We start from the raw sequence: 14,826 nt of genomic DNA, 5'->3' as shown, positions 1-14,826 counted from the left end.
GACTCTTAAATGTAGATAAAGGTAACAGGCATTACCATAAAATTCCATAAATATGAAGTGGCAATAAATTTGCAGAGAGACACGAAGTTTCTAGAGGCCCAGTAGTAAACCCTACTAATGTCATTACATGGAGATTATGAAAAGCTGACAACCAATGGGTTTAAAGGTGTTTCTTTTTATCTGAGTTAGTGGTAATTATCTTATGATGCAAGTTTTGCCTTTTTTTTTTTCCGGGAAGCTTTGGAAGCGTTATTGTCTGTTGTGAAATTGTGGACATGTGCACCAGTCTAACAGGGAGTGTTTTCCTTGAATTTTAGGAACTGCAAAACATAGCTGCATCAGAGGGTCAGGTGGTGGTACTGGAGTGCCGGGTCCGAGGAGCGCCCCCTTTGCAGGTCAAGTGGTTCCGACAAGGGAGTGAAATCCAAGACTCTCCAGACTTCAGAATTCTACAGAAAAGTAAGGAGAGGTGCCCATTCTCCCACATTCATTCATTTTCTTCCCTCAAGCTTCCAAAAAACCAAGAAGGGTTTAGTCATTTGGATGAATTGGTTTCTATTTTTGGGAGAGTAGTAAGACCAGATAACCTGCAAATATGTGGGGTCCAGTATATTTAAGCAGTGGTGGTCACTTGTGTAACCCTTTGAAGGTCTAATGAAAGTTGTATATACGTCAGAAAATGTTATAGACTTGTGAACTCAAAGTAGGGCAAATAATTTGAGGAGGAGTATAAGCCTCCTATAAGCCCCTCTATGGATTGTGGTTTACAAAACTTCCTAGTATAAGCTGTTTGTTACTGGTGGAATTTGAGTTTCTGTATTTCTAGAAATATAAATTCATCTATCACTTTACTCTTTTGTACTGTGGAGTTCCCTATATTCTGTAGACATGTCCTAGACAGAGAAAAGATAGGTGGATTTATTATTAATGGAATCCCGTTCTAATACTCTGTTTTGATTTATTTTTTCCTCATGTGGCAAACAGAACCTAGATCTACAGCTGAACCTGGTAAGAAGCTTTTTCTTTTTGTTCGTTGGTAACGTATCTTTGGGGTTTCAATAGTTCTTTGTCTCAGTTTTAAAGCCATAAGCAGAACATTGTTTTTGCAGTTCGCTGGAAATACGAAACCCCCTTAAAGACAATATCTTCTTTATCATGGGGTGTGTCCACTGCATTTTACATCAACTTCTTTATTAGTAAAACATTAAGTTCCATTCAGACAAGAAGGTCAAGCTCAGTGGTTTAAGGCTTTTTTAAATATAGTCTTTTATATTCAGAAAGCAAAGCAAGTTAATAAAAAAAATCGTCCTAAAATTCCAGCAGAAAAGAACCATCTGCTACATACTTTCGCTAACCAAAGCCCAGGAACAGCTCGACCCTCCAGCTTAGAAATGCGTCTCACATGAGAGCAGCCCAGAGATGTAAGCAAAACTGACCACCGGTATTTCTCATTTATGTAGCCTGAGCCATAAACTTGTACAGTTCTCCCAGCATGAAGAAAGTCATCTTGCCCTAGGATCTCTCTTAATTCCCGGGTCATTTGACCTCATCAGAGTGCTATGTTATCCGGAAGCGCCAGATCCAACTCTTCTGCTTCAGACTTCGTGGATATTTATGACTCCTCATGAACTAAAACAACATTTGAAAAAGAAACAATAATGTTTCTCTGTGTATTTTACAGGACGCCCACCTCAAGAGTACTTTCTTTTGTGTTTCTCCCTTTGGCAAAATTACAGTTTTCCTTACTCCTTGCCAAAGGTTGAAAAGCTGATTTGTGCTTTTCTCCAGCTTTGAGCAGCTTCTGCCATCATGTCCTTTAGGAGCCATGGCTTTGCTCTGTCTCTTCTTTGACAGCTTGAAAGTTCTCAGTGGGCTACTGCAGGTCAGGTTACTATGGTTAGTCCCGGACCTCTCACATCCGAGCATTGGGCCATTAAAAGTAGGATGTGATCCTTTTAGGATCCAAAGGTTAAAGGGTACTGAGTAACATCCTTAAGGAACAATTGGAATTGATCTAGTGCCTTTTTGTCATGATTACAACCAGAGATGTTGCCCCACTTAATGTGTCAGTCACCACACCAAATACTGTAGTCACTTTCCAAAACATAGAAATAGACAACTTCATATTCTGTGATAGGTCTTTATATAAAATTGCATCTTGGGGCACCTGGGTGGCTAAGTTTGGTAAGCGTCCGACTTCGGCTCAGGTCATGATTTTGCTGTTCGTAGGCCCCATGTTGGGCTCTGTGCTGACAGCTCAGAGCCTGGAGCCTGCTTCAGACTCTGTGTCTCCCTCTCTCTCCACCCCTCCCCTGCTCACACTCTGTCTTTGTCTCTCTCAAAATAAATACTAAAAAATTACAAATTAAAAAATTGCATCTTGCTGGTTCCCTGATACATGGAACTTCTGAGACTCCATCTGCTGCATGAGCTAAGATGTTAGGGCACATCTTGTGTTTACTATTTTAAATAGACTTATTGATAGATATAAAAGTAGGAGCCAGATACCTCTTTGTCTACAAAAAAAGTTGATGTGAAAAAGTCACGGGCAGTTTGTATCTTACGATACTTTATGTGCAAATAAAACTGAAGTTTTGAGCCACAAATTCTAAAAGCATTATTACTGGAACAGATTACTGCTTTTGATGTTGTGTTGTGGATTTTGTGCAAATTCATGCAATTCTTTTTCATCATGTTGTTATCCCTTGTCATTACCTACAGAGGTGATGATGATTTATGAAACATCTCCCATGATCTGTGTTGGAAATTCATAAACTAACCATCATCTGAAAACTCGTAACACTGGTTAGAAGCTGCATAGTTTAGTTTCTGAGTACATATGTATTTGGAAATTGAAAATACTCAATATATTGGCTAAGAAGGAATAAATTTGGGTGTGGAGGGAGAACAGAAATGCCTGTTACCACCCCCCCCTTTTCCATCCTCTTCCGTTTTATCCCTCAAACTACGAACTCTTTTTCAATTATGATTTTCTGTTTTGCTTCTAGCACAATCATGATTTGATCATGATTATTTAATAAAATTAGTTCTCAGCTTCGTGGATAAAATGACCTCTCGACATACATCGGTGCCTTTTTAACATGGCAAAATCATGAAGAAAAGAGCAAGATAATGAGGGGAACTTCCTTTTAAACTGCATATCCTAGCAATATAAGTTTCTCCTTTCATGTTCACTGAATTTTCTTATTTTTCCCCCTTTAGTTAGATCTGGAAGCATTTAAGAAAACAGGGGTGCCTGGGTGGTGCAGTTGTTGAGTGTCCAAGTCTTGATTTTGGCTCAGGTCATGATCCCAGAGTCGTGGGATTGAGCCTGCTTAAGACTGTCTCTCTCCCTCTCCCCCTCCCCCTCCCCCTCCCCCTCCCCTTCTCACAATGTCCCTCTCTCTCTCTCAGGAAGGAAGGAAGGAAGGAAGGAAGGAAGGAAGGAAGGAAGGAAGGAAGGAAGGAAGGAAGGAAAGAGAAAGAAAAAAGAAAAGAAAAGAAAAAAGAAAAGGGACTCTTCCATTCTAAGTACAATAATAGAATTTGCTGAGAACAAATATATCTTGGTACAGAAATATGTCAACATAAGAAAAAAGGGGTGTCTGGGTGGCTCAGTTGGTTAAACATCCAACTTCGGTTCAGGTCATGATCTTATGGTCCGTGGATTCGAGCCCTGCACTGGCCTTTGGGCAGACAGCTCAGAGCTTCAAGCCTGCTTTGGAGTCTGTGACTCCCTCTCTCTCTCTTCCCCTCTCTTGCTTTTTCATTCTTTCGTTCATTCTTTCTCTCTCTCTCTCTCTCAAAAGTAAATAAACATTAAAAAAATAATAGAAAAGAAAAAAAACTTGTATACAGTCAGGAGCTATTAAAAACAAAACCCGTGTGGTATTGGTGGCTCAGTTGGTTAAGTGTCTGACTCTTGATTTTGGCTCAGGTCATGATCTCAAGGCTCATGAGTTCAAGCCTTGCATCTGGCTCTGTGCTGACCACCTGGAGCCTGCTTGGGTTTCTCTTTTTCTCCCTGCCCTTCCCCTGCTGTCTCTGCCCTTACCCCCTTCTCTCTCTCAAAATAAACATTAAAACACACACACACACACACACACACACACACACACACACACACACACACACACACAGCTAGTTTTCCCTGAACCGATAACTTCTCCACAATTATATTTATTACATTACTAGAATTGCTCATTTCTCTTTTATGCCAGAGCATTAAAATGCTCGCCATCAGGGAATCTACAATAGGCATGTAGTGTCAAATAAAATTCATGATCGTATTTTTTATTTAATTTTTTTTCAACGTTTTTTATTTATTTTTGGGACAGAGAGAGACAAAGCGTGAACGGGGGAGGGGCAGAGAGAGAGGGAGACACAGAATCGGAAACAGGCTCCAGGCTCTGAGCCATTATCCCAGAGCCTGACGCGGGGCTCGAACCCACGGACCGCGAGATCGTGACCTGGCTGAAGTCGGACGCTTAACCGACTGCGCCACCCAGGCGCCCCTTTGATCATATTTTTTAAACAAAAAAAAACCCTTTAAACAAATGAATTCAAGTGGACTGCTTCTGTGAGCTGCTGCTATGAGAACTTCAGAACAAGCAAATGTTAAAATATAATTTGTATTTAAACAGTATTTTGGCACGCCTGACAAAACTAAGTATGATTCTGATTCTTTTACTAGTCGCCAATTGTTTTCCTTGCCCTGAGCTTAAAGTTGACCATCGACATTGTTGGGGGAAAAAAACCCAAAAGATATTTTGAACTGCTTACTTTCCTTAAATGACCTGATTGGCTGTCCATTAGGCCACTGAATATTCAACTGTATAAAGTGGATGCAGGAACTGACTTCCCTGATCGCCGTTTTTTAGCCACTGTTAAGTGGAAAGCAGAAAAACAGACATGACTACAGTACATCTGAGGAAAGAGATAAATTTTATAGGACTAGGCCAGTGATGTTTTCCAAATGCTAAAACATAAATAGTCTTTGAAATTCAGGAACATATCTGAGCATTTGGGTTTTATTACCCTCTCTTCCTACTCTCCAGTCCTCTGACACATTCACTCTTGCTCTCCCCTCCCTAGTTGGTGCTCAATCTCTCTTTTCCTCTCTGCTTTTCCCTACTTCATTCTTTTTATCTCTTTATGCTTCTTCCCTTTTAAAATCATGCGTTAGAGCTATAGAAATGAAATTCACTAGTACCTAGATATAGCCCCATTAGGGATTAGATATTCAGATAAAAAAAGGAACCACCAGATTCTCTCCTAATGCATTTGAGAGACTGAAACAGGTTTTTCTTGTCACTACTGTGTTGTATCTGTCTAATGTGTTTTACACTCCCTTCTCTGTCTAGACAGAAGTCGGCTTGCATCACAAATCTTTTCAGACTGTTTTGTGAATTAATAGCTAGTCAGCTTACTTAAGACCAACATCCGTTTGTCATGTTACCTGCTCTGGCCTCTTCCCTTGACATTCTGACTTTATACTGATTGAATCCTTCAAAGACTAGTCTGGGGTGGAGGTGGTGTGGAGGGCACAGAACACTCATTTGACAGCTGTTAATACTCAGGCCCTTACTCAGCTGTCTGGACGTAGCCACAAACTGTATTGAGTTACTTCTATAGCATTATCTGGTGGTATGCGAAATTAAAAATCCCGTGTCTTGCTGGCTGGGAAGTTACACTTATAAAAATATGATGCCTTGTACTTTCAGTATAAATATCTGCTAACCAAATGCCACCCATCATCTTAGGTCTTCTATAATAGAATCCATGTTTTGATTCTGTGATTCAGAATGTGAAGTTAATTATACTTGTTAGATGTACTAAGGTGCTGAGTTGTAGGACAGCAATGGTAAGGATGTTTGAGATCCCAGTAGATTATACATAGTTAAGAGCTTAAAGGTTAAACAAAGTTTAAACAAAAGTGGATTGTGTGAAACCTGTGATTCTCAAACTGTGTGACGAGGTGCCCTGGGGCACCACACAGATTGACAGAGGTACTGTAATGTTTGAAAATTTTAATGCAAGTACAATGATACTCAGCATTTGATAGACACAGCTATTAGCTTGAAACAGTTCAGGGTTTCAACATGAGGTCACTCCATATTCTTTTCTATGACATCATATCTATGTGAAACTGCGTTTTTGATGTGTACATGTGCTAAACAAGTAAGTGCCACGTGAAAATCAATGTGGAACATGAAATGAGGCTGGCTGTGTCCCATCTGATCTCAAGAGTTCTGCAGTACCCAACAGATGCATGCATTCATTAGTTAGTAATTGTGGTTATTTAAGAATAAAATAATATTTTTCTTTCAACTTATATGTGTTTTTTCAAATAGTAACTAACTTGTTAAGACCTAAGTACTTACTATATTCTTTCAAAATAACTACGTAACAAATGAAGGTATATATTTTGGCTTAGGAGCATCATAAAAAAAAAAAAAAACTATTACTGAGACACTTAGGATCCCGTGGACCAAGAAAGTTTGGCTTAATCTTTTGGGAGAGAGACACATTTGAGAGTGCATCAAAAAGGAAACTGAGTGACTCTTAGAATTCTAAATTCTCCACGATCTTACTCCCAGTCATCTTCTGCACTGACCTTCTAGAATGCTGGCCTGTGAGCCTTTCCTTTCCAGACAGAACCTAAAGGACTCCTTTCTGGGCAATCTGAACATCTCAAGAGAAACAAAAAATCCATATGTGTGATATGGGAGTTTTTCCAACAAAGAGGCCATCTAGATCACCATACTGGGAAGGCCAGAGTGGGCAAGCTCCTCTGCCTTCCTCTGAGCATCTAATCAACTCAGAACCATGTCAACAAAAAGAGAGAAAAGCCCTCTGAAGAAACCTGCATCATGGATGATCTAGAAGAAAAGAAGCATCTTCCCTGGAAAGCAACTTGAATAAAACAGACTTGCAGAGAGAAGAAAATGTAAAAACCCAACCCTCTTCTCAGATAAGAAAATCAGCGCATCCAAAAAGTGAAATTGAAAATGCTTTAAGAAGAGGGGAGGAACATTCAGAAAAAAGCTCTTGGAATGGAAAGCTGGTAGCAGAAATAAAAGTTGAGGAAATGTTTCACAAAGTAGGGCATAAAGACAGCAAAGGACTGTAAGAGCAAAGGTAAGAAGAGTAGATACACTAGAGAACCTGCTTAAGTAGACTACACCTATATATTGGAATCCCAGAGGAGAGGACAAATAAGGGGACGAGATTATCAATGAAATATTTTTTTAATTCCCTGAACTGAAGGTAACTGTTCCCAGATTGAAAGGACTCACTGTGTGAACAGTGGATGAAGATAACTTCACAGCAGCGTGCATCATGAAATTCAGAATATCCAGGACAAGGAGAAGATTCTGCCAGTGTCCAGGGGAAAAAACATGAAGGCACATAAAACAAGATAGAATGGCTTCAGACTTCTTAGTAGTCATGCTAGGCATGAAGAGACAATAAAGCAAAACCTTCAAAATTCTGAAGTAAAATTACCTCAAACTTAGAATCCTATACCCTGCCATACCTTCAATTCTTTGTGAAGATACAGTCAAGAGTTTCCAGACTTGCAAGGTCTCGGAGGTTTTCCTCCACAACTCTTCAGGTGGGATGTGTTCTACCCAGCAAGAGAACTCCCCTAGAAAGAGGAAGATGTGGTGGATGGGAAGCAGGCCATCAAGTGCAGATGAGAGCCAAAGGGAGCCCTGCAGGAGGGTGACAGCTGGGCGTCAGGAATGGATTGGTCCAGATTGGAGTTGTGGGATACAAGAGACAGACACACTGAAGTTTTCAGCACTAAGAGCTCATCGCCACTGCTTCCTCCTTTACCCTGATGACAGAATGGCAGGGTGGCAGGCCTGTTGTGCTCTCCCCTCCCTGCACAGCCTCCCGGTTCAGCTAAGAGCATTCATTTCATCCTCCCTTCCGCCACCGTTCTCACTTGTTCTGGTGCTGAGATTTGGAAGTTGGCCACGTTGAACTTAAAAACAGAAAGCATGGGGACACTTACTTCCCCAGCTGTTCGTGCTGGCTGTCCAGTTCCTGCCCACACTTAGCCCCACCAGACTTCCTCATGGAGGTAAGCCTTAAGGTTCCCAGGACTCATTCAGGATTACTTGTCTGCCGATTACTCCTGTGGTGGTTTTTGTAAACATCATGGGGAGGTTGAAGCCAGTTTACACCCCAAGATAGTTCCTATAAACTTTTTCTGACAAGTTTGCCTTTTCTTTGCACAGTAAGACTTGTGGTTAGGACTCAATTTTTAAAAACCAAACACATTTTTTGAAGGATACAAATACAAGAAACCTAATCAAAGGACGGATGATCTCAAAAGAAGGGGGAGGATTCAATTGGGGAGGGCATGGGGGCATTTCTAAAGTATTAGTAATATTTTATTTCTTAGACTTGATGGGTACACAGGGGTTCATTTTATTGTTATTCCTTAAACCGTGCATTTAAAATATCCTCTATATATGATACAGTTTGCAATTGCAAAAAAAAAATCCTTTATGAAAATTTATGCAAACATTACGTTTACCAGCACTGAATCTCATCTTGTTGATTTTAACCCAGACTCGTTTTTATCAGTTGTGTTAAATAAACCCACTTTGGGGTTTGGAAGGTAAAAGCCGGATTTCTTTTTTTTTTTTATTTTTTTTAATGTTTATTTACTTTTGAGACAGAGAGAGACAGAGCATGAATGGGGGAGGGTCAGAGAGAGGGAGACACAGAATCTGAAACAAGCTCCAGGCTCTGAGCTGTCAGCACAGAGCCCGACGCAGGGCTCGAACCCACGGACCGCGAGATCATGACCTGAGCTGAAGTCGGCCGCTTAACCGACTGAGCCACCCAGGTGCCCCTGGATTTCTTTTTGGTTAGGCTGGACTCCAAAGGCTGGCGGGGAAGCTATGAAAGAAGGCATTTTATGAAAATGTCCCCTTATCACCCAAAGGACATAAGTAATGTTATCCTTGCTGCCTCATCATTTTATAAGGTTTGGCAAACAAAGTTATTTGTATTTAACAAAGTGTTAAGTACGTCCAAAAATTTGAATGAAACTCATGGTTGAGTTCTGAGAGATATTTACATGATTAAGTAATTTTTAGCTAACTATAAAAAAAAATTTATCACCAGTAAAAGTTTCCAATTTAGTAATTTATCACATGCCATCCAATCAAAACCTTTCATCTAAGAAAAATGGATTAAAATGGATCATAGAGCTACTGGTAATTTAAAATTTTTCCATTTTTGAAAATGAACAGTTTTTCAAAGCCTCTAACCACCTTTGTTGGAGATAAACAGTCATCTCTTGACTTCCATTTCTGACCAGAATGTATTTTACAGATGTCTTAAAGGACTTTGTTCAAATAAGATGCTTCCAGATGAAAATGCAATATTACAGCCTAGCTCATCTCATTTCCTCATGGCTTTCTTCATTTTGGTCGTGTCAGAACCATACAAGCCATGATGCTTACTTTCTCTGAACAAGATGTGAGCCTAGTGTCACTTTGGGGCGAGATTTTCCAAGAGCAGAAAAGCTAAACAAGCTCTGGGGCATTTGACTAAAATTTTATCTAGTACAAGTCACTGAGACATAGCAGTGTGTGAAGATCACTAGAGGAACATCCCAATGATTGTCCTTCTGTGGTGGTGGTGGTGTTCAGTGAGGTTGTAGCCTTATCTAGAAGTTTAGTCAATCTGTACGTGACTATACGTTTATGCAATGGAAGTATTCCTGGAAACTCGCATACAATGAGTTTTATTCAGTCAAATGTGAAACAGTCTTTTTGTAAAGCAAATGTTTACTTTTTTCCTGGGAACTAAATTTCATTCATACATTTATTCAAAAATATTCACAGAGAGATGCTGACAACATGCCAACAGACCAAATGCTTTCCATGTTCACAGGGGCTGTAGTCAAGGTACCAGAAATGAACACGCTAATTTCACAAAAAATTACTTATAGGTGTGAGAGCTGTCTCCCAGGAGAGTTTGCCATCCAAAAATTACAATATAGATGGTGGATCTGACCAACTCCAATCAAAAAAGACTCCTCTGAGAAAATCATGTTTAGGTGGAAGCATCAGGCTGAGGGCTTAGAGACAGAAAGAAATGTGGCTTTGCGGGGAGAGCCAGAGTGCACGAAGCTCAGAATGAAGGAAGGAGAGAGGCACAAAAGGAACCTGGCAAGTAAGCAGCAGCCTGGTCATTTAGGGTTCTGTGACCACATTGAGGATTTGTAATCTGTCCCCAGAGTCATGGAAGGATGGGGTGATGATAAAATTTCATTCGCAAAAGTGCCCTATGGTTTAGAAGGGGTAATTATATAGTAGGTCAGGGTGTTTTTTTAATGGCATAACTAAAAATCACAAAATCATAGGTAGCATAAGGAACTTTAAAATTGGCAAGATCATCAACTCCAAAACCACTTTACATCATCCCTGCTAGATAAGATTTTATCCTGTTTCTGAACGTAGGTTTCAAGGCACAGAATTATGTCTATGTTTACAGTTAAGGCATTCTCAGGCATGAACTGGTGATGGAAGTTTCTCCAAGTGTCTCCAGAAACTCCATCTTTCTAGGTATGAATAATCCAAGGTTGAGAGAAGACCTTTCCGGAGAACGCCAAACACTGGGGAGATAGTGCAGGACTGAGGCAGTGGCTCCCTGGGCAGGATGCACCTCGGTGCAGCTGAAAGCTGGGAAGGCTTCATGGCTTCCAGCAGCATCTGCTACAGGGGACAGAGGTGACCTACCTGTGCCGTAAGCCCATCTCTCAGAGGGCTGCCAGTATATGAGGGTTTTTTTCCCTCAAATCTCAAAAGATTAGGCTGTTTTTCTTCTGATGCCAGAATGTCCACATTACAAGCCCTTTGACTGGTCTTATATCCTATTCCAATTTATCATTGAAGACACACAGCACATCTCCTTGTGCAGATGAATTTCTTATTGAATTATTTGGGTAGTGAGAGTAATTAAAATTTTCAGATTCAGAAAACTCCTTGTTTCCTATCTTAAATCTTTCCTTACCTCATTTTACATGGAGTTCCTTGTGCCCTGAACTAGGAAAAAATGCAGAACAACTAGAGAGGCTTTGTCCTCTGAGGGGGGGAAAAAAAAAGCTTGCTCATGGGAGGCAGGATGACAGTCTTCCGCATTTTGACTTTAATGTTAATTAACCATGACCTTGAGAAAATCACTTTAGAACTCACCTGAAGAAATGAGAGATTTGGGCTAGACAACTCCAAAATCCCTTATGGTACTAATATCCTGTTTTCCCTTCTTTGGTTAAGTATATTTTTTTTCTTTCTGTTTAAGTATACTTTTAACTCATTCTGTAACCCTGTGTATTTAGTTATAAAATTTCCTATCCCAGGGCGCCTGGGTGGCTCAGTCAGTTAAGTATCCAACTTCGGCTCAGGTCATGATCTCACAGTTCGTGGGTTTGTGCCCCACATCGGGCTCTGTGCTAAGGGCTCAGAGCCTGGAGCCTGCTTCAGATTCTGTGTCTCTCTCTGTTTCTCCCCCACTCACATTCCCTCTGTCTCTCTGTCTCTCTCTCAAAGATAAATAAAGCTTAAAAATTTTTTAAAAAATTTCCTATCCCTTGTACCTTTCTAGATATATCTCACTTTCCAAATGATTACTCTTATATGAAGCTCCAACTTGAATTATTTCCACACTTTCTATCTTCCTTTTCTTTTCTTTTTTAATTTTTTAATGTTTATTTTTGAGAGAGAAAGAGAGTGAGTGGAGGAGAGCACAGAGAGAGGGAGACACAGAATACAAAGCAGGTTCCAGGCTCTGAGCTGTCAGCACAGAGCCCGACGCGGGGCTCGAACCCACCAACCGTGAGGTCATGACCTGAGCCAAAGTCAGACACTCGACCGACTGAGCCACCCAGATGCCCCTCTATCTTCCTTTTCAATTGGAAGGCCAACAGTTGTGTACAGTACAGTAAAAAAAAACAAAAACCCCACAGGATTACCTCATGGTTTCTCTTATTCTCTTGTTTTTCTTCTATTCAGTGAACTTTTTAATCAAGTAATAATTGTGCACTTCACATGTATCCATATTTCTCAAACCTTTACCTGAAGCCACCTCCCCCCCCCCCTTTTTTTAATGTGCCAGACACCTCTGTCAGAATTTATTGGTGTTTATTGAGCCAGGAGCTGTGCTAGGTCCTATAGAGCATGTTTTTTAAGCTGCTGATTGTGACCCATGAAAGCAGAGGACAACCACCGTTATTTTAAAGAAAATAGTCAGGTACACTTCATATAATCTTCAATATTGTTTTGAGAAACGTTTACGTTATACACGTGTATGTATGCATGGGACTGGGTTAGGTACAAAATGTATTTCCCCCCCTCTGTGGGTTGCAATAAAAAAAATGTGTGAAATCCATTTTTGAGGGCAAAGTTTTCCATACTTTTCTGAAGATAAACTGCAAAGTGTCTTTTTGTGTTTTAAATCCTTGGCCCCACCTCAAGTATACTGCATCAGAATCTCTAGGGGAGAAGAGAGGGTTAGGTAATCAACATGTTTAACAAGCCTCCCAGGTGATTCTTATCTAACAGGTTTGGGAAACCGCATCATGATTCAACATTCAAAAAATTAATAATCTGCACCCAACCTTATAAATAGCCCTCCTTCCTCCCCGTTGCAATAGCCTGATCTTATTGAGGAGCTAAGACATGCAGTTGAATTTAAATAATAATTATATCTAGATCTTTGTGTATCAAAGGCCAGATGTAAGGTCTAAGCTAAACCAGAGTAATGCAGAGCCCTGCCAGTTTCATAGTTGTCATTTATTTTTTTTAGTTTTTCATCTTTTTAAATAAAAATTGCTGATTTAAAAATATCAAAATACTTGAAATATACGTTGCATTTCATAGTTCCACCATGTATTCATGGTGTTTTTCCAGTTTCCAAGATGCATCCTGAGACAGGGAACCTTTTACACTGATTGAGACAAAGGTGAGCAGAGGTGAGCATGCCTGACTTCATACCTACCCAACCCATTACACCACAACTCCTGTTTTATGAGATGCGGTCATAATTTGAGCACGATTTATGGAAATACATTATTGAAATGATAAAACATAGTATATTACCTAGGTTCAGAATTTGAATGAATTTTTCTTGTGCCATTATCAACACTACAGCAATTGGAACTGAATAGTTTGCTATTATTGAGCCCAGTTGGCTTTTTTTTCCACCAAGGTAAATACTGGGAAAGCCAGAAGATTCTATGGTGTTCTCTGTTTAAATCTACATTTGTACTGGGCGCACCAAATGTGCCTCTTAAAGTCTATTTTGATTGCAAAATTTCAAAAATGTGTGTCACTCAGAGGTGAGACATGAAATGAGTTATCAAAGTCATCTTGTCTTAAGTCATCTCAGGCCCAATGTTGGCATATATAAAACTGCTTGCTGCAGTATAACCCAGTGTGATCACGTTATATTGCCTGCCAAAAGTATCCCAGTTACTTGTGGAAACACCAGAGCTGAGTTTTTTTTTTTTTTCAACGTTTATTTATTTTTGGGACAGAGAGAGACAGAGCATGAACGGGGGAGGGGCAGAGAGAGAGGGAGACACAGAATCGGAAACAGGCTCCAGGCTCCGAGCCATCAGCCCAGAGCCCGATGCGGGGCTCGAACTCACGGACCGCGAGATCGTGACCTGGCTGAAGTGGGACGCTTAACCGACTGCGCCACCCAGGCGCCCCCAGAGCTGAGTTTTTAATTAACCAGTATTTTTCACTATTTTTAACACAGGAAGTCTTAAGAGATACCACCCTCTCAAAAAGAAAATAATTCCATTTGAAACAAAGTGACATTATTAAGAAGGCAAGATATAATTGAATAAAGTTAATGAATGGAATTCATGAATGGAATATAAAGGAAGTCTTTTTCATTTTATACTTTGTTTTATTTTACATTTATTACTTTTTTAAGTATTTTTTGAGAGAGAGAGTGCAAGCAAGTGGGGTAAGTGCAGACTGAGAGGGAGAGAGAAAATCTTATGCAGGCTCCACACCTACCACAGAACCCCAGGTGGGGCTCCATCCCACAATGGTGAGATCATTACCTGAGCCAAAATCAAGAGTCGGATGCTTAACCGACTGAGCCACCCGGTGCCCCTACATTTATTACTTTTATTTGTGTTTTAAAAATAAGATCCTTAAAGATCCTTTTAATAGGTAAAAATGTTTTTATTGTAAGGTAGCCCTTTTAACCTGCAGTTAGCACTTTTTCTTCCAGTGTTTAAAACACAAAATCTGCTTTGAGACAAATTTGCTAGTTTTTATTACTGATAGTTGAAAGAAGGTACATTATTCTACAAGTCTCAAAAGTTTGCCCTTGTGGGCTGTCAGAAAAGGAGGTTGGAAGAGAAATATTTTCTCTTCTCCATTTACATCAGTTAGCTATTGCTCCCCAGGACAGCATCCCCTAAGTGAGTGGCTTAAAGCAGCAACTATTCATTTAGTTCATAATTTTGGGAGTCAGCCATTTGGCTTGGCCTCAGCTGGGCAGTTCTGTGGTCTGCACCAGGCTCAGCCAACCTCAGTTGGACTAACTTGCTCCGGCTGTGGTCAGCTTCCAGGTTGGCTGGGAAGGAGTTAGGTTAGGATGGTACCTGTTGAAATGGCTTACCTCTGCTCTTTGTAGCTCTTCCTCCAGCATACCAGCATAGTCTTACTCACCTGGGACTTCAGTAGAGCTCCAAGAGATGGAGCGGGATGACCAAGGTCCCTTGAGGCTTTGGCTCAGAACTGACCAACGATATCACTTCCACTGCATTCTAGGTTAAAG

At 40.4% G+C, this 14,826-nt stretch overlaps 1 protein-coding gene across 7 annotated transcripts in view; it reads left to right on the top strand.

Moving 5' to 3' along the window:
- Window positions 1–14,826, top strand: part of PALLD (palladin, cytoskeletal associated protein) — a 408,455-nt gene that overhangs the window by 189,458 nt on the left and 204,171 nt on the right. For all 7 annotated transcript variants that reach the window (XM_045055693.1, XM_045055692.1, XM_023252685.2 and 4 more), the window contains 2 exons: window positions 318–459; window positions 985–1,008. In XM_045055693.1, coding sequence (XP_044911628.1) covers window positions 318–459; window positions 985–1,008 — 166 coding nt within the window. The remainder of the gene's footprint in view (window positions 1–317; window positions 460–984; window positions 1,009–14,826) is intronic.

This window comes from Felis catus, chromosome B1 (genome assembly GCF_018350175.1).
Source record: "Felis catus isolate Fca126 chromosome B1, F.catus_Fca126_mat1.0, whole genome shotgun sequence".
Lineage (NCBI taxonomy): Eukaryota > Metazoa > Chordata > Mammalia > Carnivora > Felidae > Felis > Felis catus.
This window is presented reverse-complemented; position numbering and strand designations above follow the sequence as displayed.